We start from the raw sequence: 19,472 nt of genomic DNA, 5'->3' as shown, positions 1-19,472 counted from the left end.
GCTTACTGAATGACTTTTAGAAATCCAAATACACTACATCTACTGGTTCCTCTTTATCCACCCTGCATGTTACATCCTCAAAAGATTCGAAGAAATTGGTCAGAATTTCACTCTGCTTGATTGCATTATGTTTTTTTTAAATGTCCTGCTGCTACAATTTTAATAATGGATTCCAGCATTTTCCCAATGACAGGCGTTAGGCAAATTGGCGTACAGTTTCCTGCTTCCTGTCTCCATCCTTTTTTGAATGGGAGAGTTACATTTGCGGCTTTCCTATCTGCTGGGACCTTTCCAGAATCTGGTGGGATTGTGATCAGTGAAAGCTCTATAATAAATCCATGGAAGCGAAGGTCCCGTCACCAAAAGTTCCTTTATTTACAAGACATGCTATACAACAGAGTGCTCTCTGTGTGTGCTCTGCTTCAGCAGGCAGAGAGACTGGCACACCTGCTTTAAATAGGGAACAAGAGGCTCCCTGATTGGGCTATTAATTAGGACTCAATCAGGGAATTCTTTTATTGAGGACTCAATCAGGGATTCATATTCCAGCAGGCCAACCTCATTTGCCTGACTGAAGCCATCACAGCTCGATGGGCTGAATGGCCTTTTTCTGCACTGTAGGGATTCTATGATACTATGATTCTAATCTAGGTTCAGAAGATCGTAACTAAGGCAACCACAATCTTTGCAGCCATTTCCTTTCAGAGTTGAATCTTCAGGCCATTGGATCCTTTGTCATCCTTTGTGACCAATCATTTACCTGGAATACCAGCTGCTGCACAGTCCTTCAGAATATTCCCAGCACATGCCTTTAAAAAGGTTTCAGACGCCCTAACAAGAACATTAGTTTTTCATTAATTTACTAGTATTCATTCCAGGCTATGGGCAAGACTCGAAGGCACAGTGGCATAGTGGTTAGCTCTGCTGCCTCACAGCTCCCGGGACCTGGGTTTGATTCGAATTGGGTCACTGTCTGTGTGGAGTTTGCACATTCTCCCCGTGTCTGTGTGGGTTTCTTCCGGGTGCTCCGGTTTCCTCCCGCAGTCCAAAGATATGCGGGTTAGATTGATTGGCCGTGCTAAATTTCCCCTTAGTGTCCCAGGATACATAGGTGAGAGGGATTAGCGGGTTAAATATGTGGGGTTATAGGGATTGGGCCTCGTTGGGATTGTTGTCGGTGCAGACTCGATAGGCCGAATGGCCTCCTTCTGCACTGTAAGGATTCTATGATAATAATGGGAAAGAAAGTTGGGTACGACAGTCTACCAGTCTTTTTTAAAAATTCAAATTAAAACTCAGAGAAAAAGATATCTCAAAATCTCCAGATTCAATATAATATGTTGTTATTAGGTTCCATTGGCAACAGATGAACACTAAGTCTGGCTTTAAGTTCATAAATAATTTAGTGCAGTTGGCAGCCATCTGACCTCTGGAAGAGGTAAGCTACTATGAGGAGTTCACGTGAAGAATCAAAAATGTCGTGTCCTCAGCTGAAGGTCTGCTGACTTGTAGCAAGAGAAAGTCTACAATCACACTGAATGCACTCATCATATAAAGACATGGTCATGTGATACTGTGACCTAATTTTAATTCTCTGGAAGAATCATTTAATTAGAGATTTAGAGCATTTAATTCAAATGAACTGTATGCCCTGTTCATTTATTTAAAAAAATGATACTCATGTACAGTCATCCTGTTTGATTTTGCTGGATTTTAAACACATCATGTCATTTCTATTTTATATATAAAGGATTACATCATCAAACCCCTTCCAGAAAGAATGCATCTGTTCTCTGCTTCAATCAACTATTATCACTGTCATGAAACCAATGCCTTGTAACTAAACGCTGCCTCAGAGACAGGGTCTGGGTACACTGCTGTCCCTGTCTTAACCTCATACAGCTGAAGGTGCTCTGGTAGATAGTGGGTGTTCGAGTCTGCATCAATTTTTTTAAAAAGCCAAGTTTTTAACATATACACTAATTCAACAGATTGTTAGCAGAATTGTCAAATTGAAGAATGCAGTTTATTTGAAGTCCTTGATTGGAAATGTTGGATTTAAGTGAGAAGTCCCTAATTAAAGTCCATTTTGAAGTGTGCTGACACTGCCACAATGAATTACTACCATCTTTCTCTCCTGTAAAATTGCAATCAATCACCCAATCTGTAAACCATTCAATCAATAAAGATTGTGCTGTCTTGTTCCAATGCACCCGATGATAGAATGCTGAACAAGTGTGAATATACATGTCAGGATGTCTGAGGTAAGGCAGGATCCTCGCTTCGTCTATGATTAAAGGCTATGCACCTACCCCAAACATTTGTCGCAGGTCAGGGTCTCTGAATCGGAAGGGAATGTTGGAGACATGTAACCTTTTGGGCTGCTGTTTCTCTGTGGTCTCTGATGACTGTAGCGGCTGTGACGAATCTGTCTGTGCGGCTTCATCTGTCTGCTGGAGGAACAGCAAAAGGGAAAAGATAAAACAACAGGCAAGCAAAATACAAAGCATGCCAGCCATGACACAAACGTGAAGTTTCGGTCAGGTGAGGCATTCTCATTCCCAGAATAGCCATTTTCAATCCAAATTGCCTGTCAAATTGAACAAGCCACATTTGCATGCCTTCCCCATTAGTCACGGTCCCTTTCCTTCTCCTACTCTCTTTTGGAATACAATCTACTTAGTGTTGGAACGTGCATTGTTCTGTACTACCCAGGGGAAAACAACAAAGGACAATTTGAGTATTGATATATCACTTGCTAACCAAACTCAGATATGAAAATAGTGTTCTTTAGGAAAGGGCCTATGTGCAAACATGCAAATTGGTCCTTTACACTCACTGTGATTACATTGAAACTAATTGCTCCGTTTTCAAATAGGTTGCAAAACCATGTGACTTATTTTGTGATCATGGCAAACTAATTAGTGAGAGGATCTAACAAATTCTCAGTGCGGTCTGAAGATGGGTTTTCAACAATCGTCACATTTGCAATTCTAATAGGTGATATTTTCATTCGGTTCTGAGTCCATCTTTTTGGTTAAAAACATTTCCTCACAAAAGAGGAAATTGTGCAATAGCTATGTCCTCCAGAACAATGTGATGATGCTAATATGAATGCAGTTTTAGCTGACGACCATGTTTGGTTACTGCCAGTTTCACCATCTGACCAGGATTCACGCTGCCATGCTCTTCCCCAATCACATTTTGGCCAATAGCAAAATCAAATTAACCAGTGGGGGTGGGGGAAGGAAGGGGTGGCATGGCTGGCGGGGGAGATGATATAACACAAGACACTCAAAAATTCCCAACTCAAGAGAAAGTGCAACCCATCTCTGTGCAGTGGCACTTCGTCTCAGCTGTAAACAAACAACAAAATGAAAACCAGCTCTTTAGCCCTCATACCTTGCCAGCCCTCCATACCCCATCCATGCTAACTCATGCCACCTCATGCCCCCCACCCACTCTTTGGCCCTTTCTGGACCCAATGCCAAATTAGTGCCGATTCTTGCCAAGCAATGCACCCCCACCTATCACCCATCACCTTTTGTTCTTACACCATACCAACTCATCCAAGATCCACCATGTGTATACCTCGGGGTCCAATGGCAAGATGAAATAAAGTTCTAAGTATCTATTGATGACTTCACTGTTTCTTTTAACTTTTATTGATAAAAACCTATTCACTGCATTTAAATTCCTTCAACTTAATCCTTTATTAAAAAAAGCATTGTATTCATAGCTCCACATCAAAGACATTAGAACAACTTGGAGTTCTCATTCAAACTGCGAACTTACAGTACTGTGACAATGACAGGTTTAGAATTAGTGATGCAGCACAAATCCTATAATGATAACCCCAAAACCTATGTCAACAGGCTGCGTGAAATAGAAAGCACTGTGTTTTTTTTATCTAGACTTCAGGAGTGCCCAAGCCCTTGCTGTCAGTATACTGACCATGCACAGTTGTATTAATTATTAGGTTGTCAATTTATTTAAATATACTTAATTTATAGTTAATTTGATTTTGATCAAAACTTGTGCCTTAACACCTGACCACTTTTCCTGCCAAATGATCTGCCCTGCAAGCAATGCTTCCGGCTTTATTCTCTTTACCATTTCCTAATTCAGTAAGTCTGAAGACACACTCGGTTTGCTGTTGGATATTTGAGCTCTTTTGAGATTTATCTCATGAAGTTGTGACATGTGATGGGACGTCAACTACCCATACTCTCCAGCATGTTAGAAACAAGGGAAAGTTTATGGTGGGGCAGAATCGGTTGGCTTCCAGTTTGCTAAAGATCAGACGAATAAGGTTTTGGCTCAAACATTCACAGAAACTGAGCTCGATTGTTAACAGTGCAGTTCATGTGCTCGGGCACTGAGGATAAAGTGGTTGATGAGATACTTGATCTTGTACCTTGTATTCCAGAATGCCTGCACAGTCTTCCATTATTAGTTCAACAAAGTGGAGTTTTTGTGTGATTCACAAGAACCCCTTGACTTGCACTGTAAGTTTAATGAAAATAAAACTTCTAATGTTGCACTTAAAACCATTAGATACAGCAGCACAATTAGACCATTCAGCCCATCAAGTCTGCTCCACCATTCAATCATGGCTGATATGTTTCTCAGCCCCACTCTCCAGTCTTTTCCCTGTAACATTTGATCCCCTTCCCAATCAAGAACCTATCCGTCTCTGTCTTAAATACACTCAAAGACTTGGCCTCCGCAGCCTTCTGTGACAATGAATTCCACAGATTCACCACCTACTGGCTGAAGAAATTCCTCCTCATCTCAGTTCTAAAGGGTCGTCTCTTTACTCTGAGGCTGTGACCTCGGATCTATTTTCTACTACGTCTTCTCCATGTCCACTCTATTCAGGCCCTTCAATATTCTGTAAGTTTCAATAAGATCCCACCTCATCCTTCAAAACTCCATTGAGTATAGACCCAGATTCCTCAAACACTCCTCATATGTCAAGCCTTTCATTCCTGGGATCATTATTCGACATGGTGTGAGGTTCGGTTGAAACTGCACACTTGCTAATTGATAAAATTGTTTTAGGCTTTTATTAAAATTTTGTTACATTGCAGTTGGTGTGTGTGTGTGCATGCATGTATACGTGTGTGTGTCTGTATGTCTGCATGCGTGTACGTGCATGCGTGTGTGTGTCTGCATGCATATGTGTATCACATACAGGATGACAGTGTAAGGATGTTGTGATACTGTAACATGTATAAGCCCAATATGAATCTGATCTTCCTTGTTCTGCTAATAATAGCTCATGACAATCATAGTAATTGTGATAGATCAATAACAAAAACATTACATTCCCTAGAAAATAAGAATATTAATGAAATTGCCTTTGTCAATATAGAAGAGGTGCTCTTTAAAAAGCTTTCTTGCATTAAACAATTCTTAGCCTGTCATTGCTGTGTCAGACAGCTGTGAAATTTATAACAATTATAGGCAACAGATAACTCTCTGCAGAGGTGTCTAGCAGTGGAAGCACTCCCAGCAGGTACTGATTCCCCTAGATTATTTGAGTTTAATTTATTTCCTTCACTTTTTAAATGTTCTATGTTATCAATTCTGGTACTTTGCAGACAATTGCTTGAACGCACTCTGCAAATAAAATATCCTTGTTGCACTGGTCCTGACTGCCTTTGGGTAGGTTACACTCCCTCACGCTATTGAAAATTCGAGTAACAAACTGCTCAAGGATTTGCGTGATTTTATTTTACCTCTGCAATTGTTAGAGGTTTGGACCTGAGCAGGGCAATAACAGCCGAGAGAAAGTAAAACCATCCAAAGTTTCCCACCAAAATGAAGAGAATGCAATGCGAGTGTTAGAAGGTAACCGATGATAACATTGGATCTGTTGTAGTGTGACCAATGGTAAGAAGTTGTATGGGTCAGCTGACCCAATGAACTATGTAACCAATGACAAAATGATGTGATGATCAGCTGACCAGCTGACTCAGTATAAATAAGAATCTGCTGGGAATTGTTAGATGGCTTGGAATGGCCCAGGGTGAGGCCTCAAGTGTTGGAGTAATTATGTTTCTTTATTAAACCTTTTTCTTTGATTTGTAAGTTGGAGTAAGTTTTGTTTCATTTTATTTCTCAAAACTGAAGAGTTCCTTCTGCTGGATCAACAGTGAGGTATAACATCTCTCTCAGTCACCATGGGTGTGGATTCTCAGTTTACCACTGTGTTTAAATGGTGGTAATAGTTTTCTGTTGGTCAACAAAAAAACAGTAGCAGAGAGGGAAGTTAATTAAAATGCACTTGAACTACGTTCTAAATAATGATATGCTTCCACACGTGGAATTATAAGTCACACTTTTGGATGAGATGTATGGGATGCTTAAGATGCCAGATTGGGCAAAAGGACAGCACAAACTATTCAAGTCTTGTTTACTTTGAGGAGGAAAAAGACAAAAACAAATGTTTGGTCATAGTAAGAACCATTAGGTAAAGACAATGGGTGAGATTCCCTGGCCTTCCAGCCACATGTTTCCCATTGGAGGGAGGTGCGCACTGTTTGCTAGCAGTGGGATTCTCTGGTCCCGCCACTGTCAATGGGAATTCCCACTGACATCACCCCATACTGGTAGGAAACCTGCAGGTGGGGGTGTGCTGTCGGCAGGACTGGAGAAACCTGCCGGCGTGGACGACCGGAGAATTCCGGCCAATATCTGAGGCATGGCTATACTGTTACCCAAGATATTCGCCAATAAACACATTGAATGGTGTGAATTTTTTGTTCTAATCCAGTAAATGCACCAATGAAAGCTATGGCTTGTCCATTCAAGTGTAAGCGAAGTCTTAATATCACCAAGAAACCTTGCTGGCACTGAAAATAAACTTTTACAAATGTGTAGTCTCATTCCTTCAGATTTTAATTATAACTGCCAATTTTAAAAATGGGATTCTTCACATTTCCTTTTTACCTTCCTCTCTTTCTTCCCCTTCCTTTATTTTGCTTTTTGTGCATGAGTTTACATTTAATTAAATATTCTAACTTACACTTCTAGGTTTAGGCTGTGTGTGATTTAATGAGCATTCTTCAATTTGATAGGGTGAAGAGATTGTAATGACTTCCTTGAGGCCATTGAGGTTGGCCTCTTGGAATATGAACTCCCGATTGAACTTATTATTGCCTGCCCAATCAGGGAGACATTTCTGTATGCATAACTGGGGGTTTCAGGGCTCCTGGCACTCCGGATGCTGACACAGAACCTGTAGCGCTCTATGAACTATAATAGAGCTTGTAAATAAAAGGGAATCTGGTGAAGGGACACCGGCCTCTGCTGACTTATTTCAAGATAATCTGTTTCTTGTTCGCAGAAGTCCCAGATCTACTATAGAGGGTGCCACATGAAAATGGGTCTCTAATTACCATGCATTGTCATTCGAAAGCCCACTGAATTTCCCTAGGCAGCTATAGGCATATTAAATGGTGAGTGTTGCTCACTTGCCACTGACTTCAAAATCTGGGTCAACATGCATTAAAGACTTGACAGTTGCACTTGTCTGAAAGTATCACAGGATCATGCAAGAAGTATGGATGGAAATTGTCTTAAGCTTTTATTTTTGTAGGCGATGCTTAATAATTTAGTAATGGGAATACTCTTAACACCTCAGCAGCTTTATCATTGTAATCCAGTCTTTCTTTCAATGCACGAGCTAGCGACTGCAAATAAATGGCTGGCCCAGGAAAACTTGAATTCCTTGAGAGGTTGGATCCACGGGTTAAATGCGATAGTCATTCTGTAAAATTTGCAATAATTTAGAATTAGTGTGTTCAAATCAATATGGATCCCTGTTGCTCTAACTTGAGAAAGCTTAAGATCAATTCAATTTGTAATGAAGGAAGGTCAATTTAAGTGAAAAATGATCTTGGAGTGCACGCAACATAATGAAAAATGTAAATAAATAATATGGACTCTTTTGGGAACGCTGCGGTCACTGTTGGACAATACATATGAAATTTCAGGTGCTGTGTGCAAGTGTGAATTTCAAGGAGAATTATCCAAGGCATTTGAAACACGTAATTAGTAGCATTGACTTAGGTTTGCAAATGTATATTTCAATAGTTTGCATTTTAACCTTCTGGCAATTGTAGCTTCATTTTGCAGTTAATTCAAGTTAAATGGAAGAATGGGTAACTAGATGTGGAAAACCATTCCAGCAAGTACTGAGTGAAAATCAACTAACCGTCTAACCCGGCACAGCAGGACAACATACAGCAGATGCTGCAATTGCACAACGCTGAACAAGCTCCGACATTTCACCACTTACAAAACTTCGATAGTGCAGGCTGATCTAATTTTAACACTTCTAATTACTATTGTGGCAGTATCGTTAATCTCTGCCTATTTAGCTCTTTTTACACTTTATTGGAAACTGCTTCAACCTCTTTCAAAGTGAAAGGGTTGCAATAAATAAAGGCTATATCATTATCCTAAGCAGGCTGGACAGAAGGATAGTGCTGGAACCCACTGTACAGACAACAGCAGGGAAAATATAAATACCAGGAAAACAATTACATGTCAAGGGCAACGTGGTCAAAATAAATAGCCAAAATTGACTTGAAAATGTGCATAATGAGAAGGGAAAGTGGAGAATTAGTAAAGTCAGGGTCAAAGTGCTGAAACATAAATCAAAGTCTGCCTATTAGGAGGTAAGTGAATACATTGAGGTGAAAGATTATCAGGGTCAATAGTGCTGTCTCAGTGTAGTACTGCAGCTCTTTGGGTGCTGTGAGCTGACATAATGATATAATACACCTGGAGTTCTTTTACGTGATATTGCAATGCCAGGGTAACTGAGGAACAAGGGACACATTCAAGCACTGGAAACAATGCAATGAGGACTTAAATGCTGATCTCTGGGATAAGAAAAACTTTAATTGTGTTGAAATACAGAAGGAACCTGGGTTTTTCAAGCTGCAGAGATATCCGTTACCTCAGGTGGGCCTTAAAATTCCGTGGGTTTTATGGTGGTTCCATTGGGATCTTGGTGCCTCCAGTGCTGACTGCACTGAGGGTATCGAGGCAAGCATGCCATTTTGATATATATTAATTAACCTGTCTGTGTTGACCAGAATGACATTGTCCACATTTCCTAGGATTCCCAGTGAGAAGACCAACTACAAAATGATATATTTCCTGGTCTTCAGTGGTTCAAGCTGCTTGTCTGACTTAGGCCCGAATGGTGAGGTCTAGTTTGCCCTCATGAAAGATGATTTATCTCGATGCCCTTGTTATCCCAGCCTGTTTGAGGATAAGGGGTAAACATTTTAGGCCTGAGGTGAGGAGAAGTTTCTTCATCCGGAGAGTGGTAAATATGTGAAATTCACGATCAGAAAATGTAGTTGAGGCCAAAACATTATGTGATTTCAAGAAGAAATTAGATATAGCTCTTGGGGCTAAAGGGATCGAGGGATATGGGGGCAGGGCAGGATCAGAATATTGAATTTGATGATCAGCCATGATCACAATAAATGGCAGAGCAGGCTTGAAGGTTGAATGGCCCATCCAGCTTCTATTTTCTGTGTTTCTATGGCTCTTCTAAAACATTACTGGACACTGAACAGTGGGAAAATTCAATGCAGGAACATCCCCACCCTGCCCGAGTCACATTTTGCCATGCAAGGGGTGAACTCCTTTCAAGGCAAGCAGGCAACTGCTGTAAATGGTGGGAGTTTGGCACAAGCCCCAATCTATTTTGTAATTGTATAGATGTGTGCAAGATAGTCGTGGCTATAGAAAAGGTGAAACCCAAAAAGTTGAACTGCAAGGAAATGACAGGGGAAACAGATACAATCTAATAAAAGGTAAAGATGGGACTGAAAAAATTCTCTGTGGAATTGCAGTAAGAATGTTCAATGCGTGAGATGGACTTGCAGATAGCATGACAGAGGCAAAAATTCTGGAATAGACTTCCTGATCCATAATTAACTTGAAAAGTTTCTTTGTGCTGCTTCTTAGAGATCTGCTTTTAGAAATGGGAAATGGTGGATACAAGGTGATGAAGCAAAATGGCTTCACTGCAGGTGAAGCTTTGGAGAACCTGTCGAGAAAAATGTCCTCTTTTTCAGCTGCGTGCGATTGCTCGTGAAGAACAGCAAATTAGCTGAACGGAACCCACGTGTGTGCCAATCCTTTGAGTAAGTAAGCAAAAAATGTTGCTGGTTTCTTAAAAGTTGACAAGGTAACTGACTCACATTTTGCTATTTATCTGATCATGCTTAAGAATTGCATTACTGTAGGCTTGGTATCTCATCACAGGGAGAGAATCTGGTAACTACCACTCATCTACATTGCAAATGGCCAGCAATGTCCATGTTTGAGCAATTCCCAAAGTGTTTTCATTTTGAATGATTCTTTTTGAATATTAATAATCAGATGCATTCTTCCATCTAAGTTGTAATATTATGTGGTGCTTAAATATGAGGGTTCCGCATGGATAGAGTGTTCTTTTCGAACGCTTCCCAGAAAACAGGTAATTCATGCTACTCTCAGCATTCCTCCATTCACTCTCTCCTGCTAGTTGGGTCGACGAGCTCATTTGCAGCATCTGCTTCTGACTCGTACCTTCACATCTGTCTCGATCAACAGGAATCCACAGATCGCAATTTGAGAACCATTGTTTTAGCAGACACTCTATATTGCTGATCTGCCAATACAGTTGTCTTATATATAAAATGGCTGCAAGTCTGATTACCTGGGTGAGGTACATGTCTCATATTCTCTTAGCCAGGGAGTTTTTGCCTGATCCCTGCAACACTCGAGTTCAGACCAAGAAAGCTCTGGAGGTTATGGGAGTATTTCCGGAGGAAGAAATTGGAGACTTTCCCCAAACTCATCTCAATAATATTAGCCTTCTTTCTTGGTTTAACACTTTAGCTCTCAGCCATACAAATGCAGCGAATGATCAACGAGAGAATCTAGCTGAAACCCCCACTATCAACATCCTGGGGTTTACCATCGACCAGAAATTTAACTGAGCCAACTATATAAATACTGTGGCTACATGGGCAAGTCAGAGGCTCAGAGTTTTGTGGTAACTCACCACCACGCCCCGCGCACCCGCACCCACCACCACAACCTTTACTCAAAACCTGTACACCATTTTCAAGGTACAAGTTAGGAGTGTGATGGAATTCTCTCTACTTGCCTGGGTTTGTGCTACTCCAACAATACTCAACGCCATCCAGAACAAAGCAGCCCACTTGATTGGCACCCTATCCACCACCTTAAACATTCACACCCTACAACACTGACATACAGTGGCAGCAGTGTGTGCCATCTGCAAGATGCACCACAGCAAGCTTCCCTCTACATCACCTTCTGAACCTGTAACCTCTACCACCAAGAGCAGCAGCGGCATGGGAATGCCATCACCTGAAAGTTCCCCAAAACTGAGAACTATGTTGCTGTTCCTTCACTATCATGGGGTTAAAATCCTGGAATCTCTTCCCGAACAGCACTGACAGCAATGGTTCATGAAGTCACCTCTTAAGGACACTTATGAATGGGCAACTAATGCTGGCCTTGCCAGTGACGCTTACATTCCATGAACGAATAAAAACAAACATTCGTGTAGAATAATCGATCTGGCATATAAGCTCTGTTTTGAGGGGTGTGGCTACATTCTAAATATTATTCTTCTTCTGCCCAGGAGCGCACAACAAAGAGGCGGCAAAGTAAAGTCCATTCTCAACAAAGCATCCCACAGAACCCACAAAGGTCACATCACATGACAACAGGCAGAATAGGATTCTTGAACTGGGCAGGGGGTTCCAGTTTTCGTAAACAGATTTTATATGTGCCAGCGAGATGCATTATGGGAGTTTCACTTCCATTCTCTCCCATTGGAAGCAAACTACCCAGAGTGCACCATGACAATTCACATTCGAAGGCCATGACGTGGAAGGATCACAAACAATGAGTGATGCCATTGAAGATTAGACAGCAGCTAAAACTTTCCACCTGTGAGGACTACAAATCCTCGATGGGACGTGGGGCAGAAAAAAAATCATCTTCCGAAATTTGAATGACAAAGAAGAATGGGTTTGGGGACAAAGGGAAAAGTAAGTGATGTGGTTACATCTTAATCAAACACATCAAATCCACTCTGGGAGGTAGGACAAAATATATATTTTAGAATGTAAATTACTAACAACAAGAGGGCAAATTCAACAAGCCGGCAGTCCCATTGGGGAGCTCCACATGAAGGAAACATGAATCAAACAGAGTTGCAACACTGGATCTCTGATTCTCAGATTTCTGTGTTCAGCTTCCTGCTATGAAGCAATTGTTGAATTTATCCGAACGAATGTTGGTGGAGAAATGGAAAATATACCATTTTTAGGAAGTGCTAGAACATTGGAATACGAGTTACCCATCTGTAAGACTTGGGTCGCAATTCTCTTAGCGCAGCGGGCCGGGGAAATCCCGCGTCAGCTGATTCACAGGGTTTGCGTGAGCATTCGCGCTCCCCTTGCATCTCCCAGCGCCAGATTTCCGGCGGGATCTGCTTCACCCCAGAAATCAGTGGGGAGACGCACAGACTATTTAAATGGTCATTTCAATATTATTTGAATGTGATTAGTGAGCCCAGGACTGAAGTCTCCGGACCCGCTAGCGCCAACCAACCCACCAGAGTATTTCACTCCAGCGGGGATTACAGTAGCTCCCCAGTTTCAGAGAACTAGTAGCTCAATCCCACTGGAATGAAGGGGGGGGCAATCAGGGCCCCCCAGGGGGTTGGACAGCGGGGGGGGGGGGATGGTGCCCCCTGGGCATTGGCACTCTGGCAGTGCCAGCCTGTGTCCCCTGGCACTGCCCAAGGGGCAAAGTGCCAATGCCCAGAGGGCACCTTGGCACTGCTCATCGGGCATAGTGTGGGGCCTATCGGGGGACGGGGGCGATGGGAGCAGGGCCTAGTGGGCGATTGGTGGGGGTGAGGGGGTCCCGCTGCCACTCTGCAGTTGGGATTGGTGGGGGAAGGAGGAAGGCCAGCAATCGGGGTGGGCTGAGGGGTCAGCCGGAGTGGGGATGGGGGCCTGGGAATGATCGAGCTGGCTGGCAATCGGGAGGGCATCAGGGTGGGGCCAGAGCGCATGCGCCGATCTCGGCACTGACAGATTGGCGCATGCGCTGTGGCCCTCAGTGTGCTGATTACAACACCTCCAGCAGGAATAGGCTCTGCCTCCTGAAATGTAATGATATTCACACTGGTGGCCTTTGCAGTGCACAGTGTGGGAGATTCTTCTCTGAACTCCCACTGAAAAAAACAGCGTGAATTACTCCAGTTTTCACACAAATTCGACAATTAGAATTTTTTTGGGAGAATTCCACCCTTGTATTTTCAGTACCAATAATGTAGATAACACTTTTGCCTCATGGCGATAATACTTGAATATTGCTTTGGTAAGTTACTATAATGCAGTGATGGGCAAATTGTTTTTGCATTTAGGCTGCTGTTGTAAGCATCAGGCACGGCACTCCAGATCTTGGCCAACCTGTGAATAATGCCTGGGGAGATCTACTAGTATTTATTGATTTCCTTAAATTGATTTAATAAGAGTAGTCAGTTGCAGTGGAGTATATCCATCCTATGGGACCACAGAGGTGGGTAAGGAATATAGTCACCAAAGGTAAGAGAATGGATAATAATGTATGTATTCAACTCAGTGAAAACAATGCCTCGCCACTATAAATAATCATTTCAATACAAGGTTAGTTAAAATGAACAATGCTATGTTCAATGACAGAGTGAGCTTTTGCTCTGTTTCTCCACTGATCTGTTCTTTCCAGCCCAGTGGCATTCTCAGAAACACATGGCAGAACATCTGGCAGTTTCGACAAACACAAGAGCCCATATTATCTGTAGATTATCAGTTTAATTAAACAATTCGGGAATTATCTTTTGCAAAACAAGTGGAGCAGCACATAAGGTCTGCGTATTGGGTGTGCCATTGGAGACCCTGGGAAATGATGATCATCACTCAAAAACAGTCCAGTGGGAGGGACTGTCAGACCCCCCAAATAGAGCATGAGATTCTTTCAAACATGGCCTGAATAAGTGACTATCGTAAGCCATCAGTGATCATTCCTCAATTATGACTTGAATGAGTACATTACATTTCGGTGGACCAGCCACGAGAGACCTGTGTAAGGATGGGGTTGCTTAAAGGTACCAACACACAATAGTTGTGGTTAAAATATATGGTTGTCGATATGCATACTTTGTAGAGGCAGCAGGAGAGGCAAGAGTTCTGTCAGCACCTCCTTCATAGAATTTACAGTATAGAAGCAAGCCATTTGACTAAATAAGCCAATGCCGCAGTTTATGTTTCCGGTAAGCCTCCTCCCACATTAATTAATCTCACCCAATCAAAAGACCCAACTATTTCTTTCTCCCTCATGCGTCAATATAGCTTCCCCTTAAATAATCTTCACTAATTGCCTCAACGGCTCCTTGTGGTAGCAGATTCCACATCACTTACGCTGGGATTTAGCACATATTTTAGAACTTACTTCGGTGTGACTGACTTACAACCAGAACTACCCCGTTTTTCCACCCAAAGTCCAGGTGTTTTGAACAGATGGATTATGTTCGCAATGAATCATTCACATCTCGAAATCTGGTTGGGGGAGAAATTGGTTCTTGGGAGTTGGCGTATTCTAGGCATGATCTCTGGCTCCAATTTCCTCTCCCACCCACAAAAACACCTGGGGACCTGAAACAGGCATTAATTGGGCTTTTGAATATACTCACCAGGAACCTAATGGCTCTTTTAGGACCAGGTGTCAACATCTGCAAAAACTTTAAGGGGCCTACGCCAATGTCATGAGGTTCCAGCAGAGAACCGATATTTTTCATTGCTTCTGTTTCTTTGTTTAAACCGGAGGCGGGTGGAGCAGAAGCGCAGCTTTCTGGTATCTTGTAGATGAACCTTGGGCCTCTGCATTCAGCCACACATTGCATGCAGCTGCCCACTTTGCACCCATTCTCAATGGAATTCCCATTTCGCGGCCCTCTACTTCTTTCTGCCAAGATTACCATTGTGGAAATCCTGAGTCGCTTGCTAAAGAAATAGCAATGTTGGAAGCACCAAAAAATACCCAACACATCGGAAGGTTAAATACCAGCAGGATTTCCACAATGGTAATGGTTAAATAAATGTTGCTCTTTTTTACATTAAATAAATATGCCCTATAGAGAGTTACCTCTTATTCCTGCTGAATCTAATTTGCATGTTAATGAGAATGTGTAGCCTGGAATTGACACAATAATTGTGTGCCTGTTGGTGAGCTGGTCACCCATAAACTGGACTCTGGATTTGTTCTTTGGAATGTCAGACACACATCTGTCTTTGTACCACGGAGCCAAAAAGTTGAACCATGGATAAAAGAAACAAGCAGTGAGGCATTGGTGTGTGCGTGGCAGGTCCCAAGTATTTTTTTAGGACAGGAGTTGAAATCGACAGAACTCTGTGACATTGATGGTAACTTCAAAGAGACGTTTATTCAATGACCTTTGTGTTTCGATATGAATAAGATGTTGCCTTGAGTCGAACAGATGCTTGAGCTTGTTTGAGCTACTCCATGCACCACATTTCTGATCGGAGACTCCATTCCAAAGTCTCCGACAGCGCTATTCTTGAAACAGCCACTAAAGGCAAACAAGGATAACTCACCACCTCTTCTCTTTTTGAAGGGGTTAATTTGGCTTCGGCTTAATATCAGGACTTGGTGGCATGAAGGAGATCATGAACTTGCCATGCAGAGAAATGGCTATGGGCCTTCCTTGCACTACCTTCATTTCAAGTTAAGATAGATAAGTGCCACAGCGTTAAAAGATATTCATCTAGATTCTCATCGGTCATCAGAAACAAGTTCCTGATTTACATACCTGATGATGTTTATTCAGATAAAATTCAAAGCTAGACAATCCTTTGGCATTGGGATCTAAGGGACTATTGTACCTCAATAGCTGAAGGTTTTGCTTTGCACTAATTATCACGGCACCTGTGGTTAAGCCATTTACTCTCTAACAGAGTCGGTACATAGACTATTTTCCAAATCCGTCTGTGGGAAATGACAGCAACCTTAAGTCTGGCCAAGGCAATTACAAACTTGGACTGGGGAGAAGACTTTAAAGTTAGATAGTTCAGAGTAGTTCCAACTGGTTGCTAAGCTGAGATAAGATAAATGCCTTTAGCTTGTCTGCTTAGCATTACTGAGTCCTGCACCTGCAGCATTCTTTTTAGTGAAGAGGATTAATTTTCAAGTTCCATCTATGCATTTTTTCTTTTGGTCATCCTACCAGTTTCTCTTTATTTTCCCCTCATGGCCCTGATTCTAGATAGGGGTACAGTTCCATGAATGCCACTCATCTCTTAGTACCTCATCCATGGCTATATTTTATGATTGAGCATTGGCTGTAACTGTTTCAATATTATGGCTCAGCAAAAATCTGGGAGAGGGAGCAGAAAGATAGAGATAGATTGTCCTGCTCCTTAAGCAGAGACAATGCTGGCCTTGTCAGTCACCACACAAAATGTGGGTGGGCGTTGGGCACTCTGATTGAAGAGGTTGAGTCCATGAGGATGTAAATGTGACTGGAAGATTTGCCTCACTAGGCGAGAAGGAAGCATCTCAAACTCTTTCCTCATCGTGACAGTCGTTTTGGGGTTTAGAAGTTATCATTGGAAAAGGAAAAAGGAAGCAAGCAATTGGGCACTGAGAGTAGCTTTGGACTGGTTCCTGGCGAATTAAGTCTGCACTTAAGGAAGAGCGTAAAGTATAACTATCGCGGGAGTTTGGTCGTTTTAGTAGTTAAATGAGGACATTTTTCTGTTGTTTAAAGTATAAGTTATCTGAATAGTTATTAATCGATTATATTTTTAGTTTGTTTCATTGAAGTCTTAAAACTTGAAATCTGGTCATGTGATCTTTTGAGTAGGTCACTGAAAATTCAGATTTTTAAAGAAGGTTGTCAATCTCTACAGGGATTATAACACTGGTGAATAGGTCGAGGGATCCATGTTGTCTCGGATGCCTAGAAACCCCATTCTCTTCTTCTAATTGTGAGCTTTAACATACAGCTGAATCACCAGAACAGGGCTTTAACTAGTATTGCAGTTGAAAGAAGCCACCTTTGACAAAGCAGCACTCCCACAGTATTATATTGTAGGGAGCGTCAGCCTAGGTTACATGTTCAAATTATGATTCAAGCGCACAACCTTCTTACCAAGTGAAAAGAATGCTACCCACTGATTTGTTATTTTAATTATCATATTGCTGCAGTATTTGCATTGTTCATTTAATTTAATAAAAAGCACCAACAAACAACCAGAACATTCAACTTAGACCATAAGACCATAAGATATAGGAGAAGTAGGCCATTTGGCCCATCAAATCCGCTCTGCATCCAGTCATGGCTGATATCATTCTCAACTCCATTCTCCTGCCTTTTCCCCGTAACCTTTGATCCCCTTACCAATCAAGAACCTTTCCATCTCTGTCTTAAATACACTCAATGAACTGGCCTCCACAGTCTTCTGTGGCAATGAATTCCACAGATTCACCAGCCTCTGGCTGAAGAAATTCCTCCTCATCTCGGTTCTTGTATGCTTTGCAGGCCATAATTGTCCTCCATTTCTTTTTAAAGGCAGGTGATCTGTTGGCTGAGCAACCACAGAAGTAGAGACTCCCACACTGCCAGTCCTCACCATTTCAGCTGGGATGGAGTAGTAGACAATCTGGCAAGTTAGGGCGAGAGGTCACAGTCTTAGGATAAGCGGGAGCAAATTGAAAACAGAGTTATAGAACATAGAACATAGAACAGTACAGCACAGAACAGGCCCTTCGGCCCACGATGTTGTGCCGAGCTTTATCTGAAACCAAGATCAAGCTATCCCACTCCCTATCATCCTGGTGTGCTCCATGTGCCTATCCAATAACCGCTTAAATGTTTCTAAAGTGTCTGACTCCACTATCACTGCAGGCAGTCCATTCCACACCCCAACCACTCTCTGCGTAAAGAACCTACCTCTGATATCCGTCCTGTATCTCCCACCACGAACCCTATAGTTATGCCCCCTTGTAAAAGCTCCATCCACCCGAGGAAATAGTCTTTGAACGTTCACTCTATCTATCCCCTTCATCATTTTATACACCTCTATTAAGTCTCCCCTCAGCCTCCTCCGCTCCAGAGAGAACAGCCCTAGCTCCCTCAACCTTTCCTCATATGACCTACCCTCCAAACCAGGCAGCATCCTGGTAAATCTCCTCTGCACTCTTTCCAGCGCTTCCACATCCTTCTTATAGTGAGGTGACCAGAACTGCACACAATATTCCAAATGTGGTCTCACCAAGGTCCTGTACAGTTGCAGCATAACCCCACGGCTCTTAAACTCCAACCCCCTGTTAATAAAAGCTAACACACTATAGGCCTTCTTCACAGCTCTATCCACTTGACTGGCAACCTTTAGAGATCTGTGGATATGGACCCCAAGATCTCTCTGTTCCTCCACAGTCTTCAGAACCCTACCTTTGACCCTGTAATCCACATTTAAATTTGTCCTACCAAAATGAATCACCTCACATTTATCAGGGTTAAACTCCATTTGCCATTTTTCAGCCCAGCTTTGCATCCTATCTATGTCTCTTTGCAGCCTACAACAGCCCTCCACCTCATCCACTACTCCACCAATCTTGGTGTCATCAGCAAATTTACTGATCCACCCTTCAGCCCCCTCCTCTAAGTCATTAATAAAAATCACAAAGAGCAGAGGACCAAGCACTGATCCCTGCGGCACACCGCTAGCAACCTGCCTCCAATCCGAAAATTTTCCATCGACCACCACCCTCTGTCTTCGGTCAGACAGCCAGTTACCTATCCAATCGGCCAACTTTCCCTCTATCCCACACCTCCTCACTTTCATCATAAGCCGACCATGGGGGACCTTATCAAACGCCTTACTAAAATCCATGTATATGACATCAACTGCCCTACCTTCATCAACACACTTAGTTACCTCCTCAAAAAATTCTATCAAATTTGTGAGGCACGACTTGCCCTTCACGAATCCGTGCTGACTATCTCGGATTAATCCGCATCTTTCTAAATGGTCGTAAATCCCATCCCTAAGGACCCTTTCCATCAATTTACCAACCACCGAAGTAAGACTAACCGGTCTATAATTACCAGGGTCATTTCTATTCCCTTTCTTAAACAGAGGAATAACATTCGCCATTCTCCAGTCCTCTGGCACCATCCCCGTGGACAGCGAGGACCCAAAGATCAACGCCAAAGGCTCTGCAATCTCATCCCTTGCCTCCCACAGAATCCTAGGATACATGGTTTTGTGGCAGGTAGGTCGTGCCTTACTAACCTTATTGAGTTTTTTGAGAAAGTGACCAAGGAGGTGGATGGGGGCAAGGCA

The 19,472-nt window shown here is 42.4% G+C and overlaps 1 protein-coding gene across 3 annotated transcripts in view; it reads right to left on the bottom strand.

Annotated features, from left to right (window-relative positions):
• rbfox3a (RNA binding fox-1 homolog 3a) overlaps positions 1–19,472 on the bottom strand; it is a 166,176-nt gene that overhangs the window by 125,581 nt on the left and 21,123 nt on the right. For 2 of the 3 annotated variants that reach the window (XM_078225539.1, XM_078225540.1), the window contains exon 2: positions 2,313–2,453. In XM_078225539.1, the coding sequence (XP_078081665.1) occupies positions 2,313–2,453 (141 nt within the window). The remainder of the gene's footprint in view (positions 1–2,312; positions 2,454–19,472) is intronic. The other variant, XM_078225541.1, reaches the window with a different exon arrangement.

Source organism: Mustelus asterias, chromosome 12 (genome assembly GCF_964213995.1).
Source record: "Mustelus asterias chromosome 12, sMusAst1.hap1.1, whole genome shotgun sequence".
In the NCBI taxonomy this organism is placed as follows: Eukaryota; Metazoa; Chordata; class Chondrichthyes; order Carcharhiniformes; family Triakidae; genus Mustelus; species Mustelus asterias.
The sequence above is the reverse complement of the archived record's forward strand: the minus strand, read 5'-3'. Positions and strand labels throughout refer to the sequence as shown.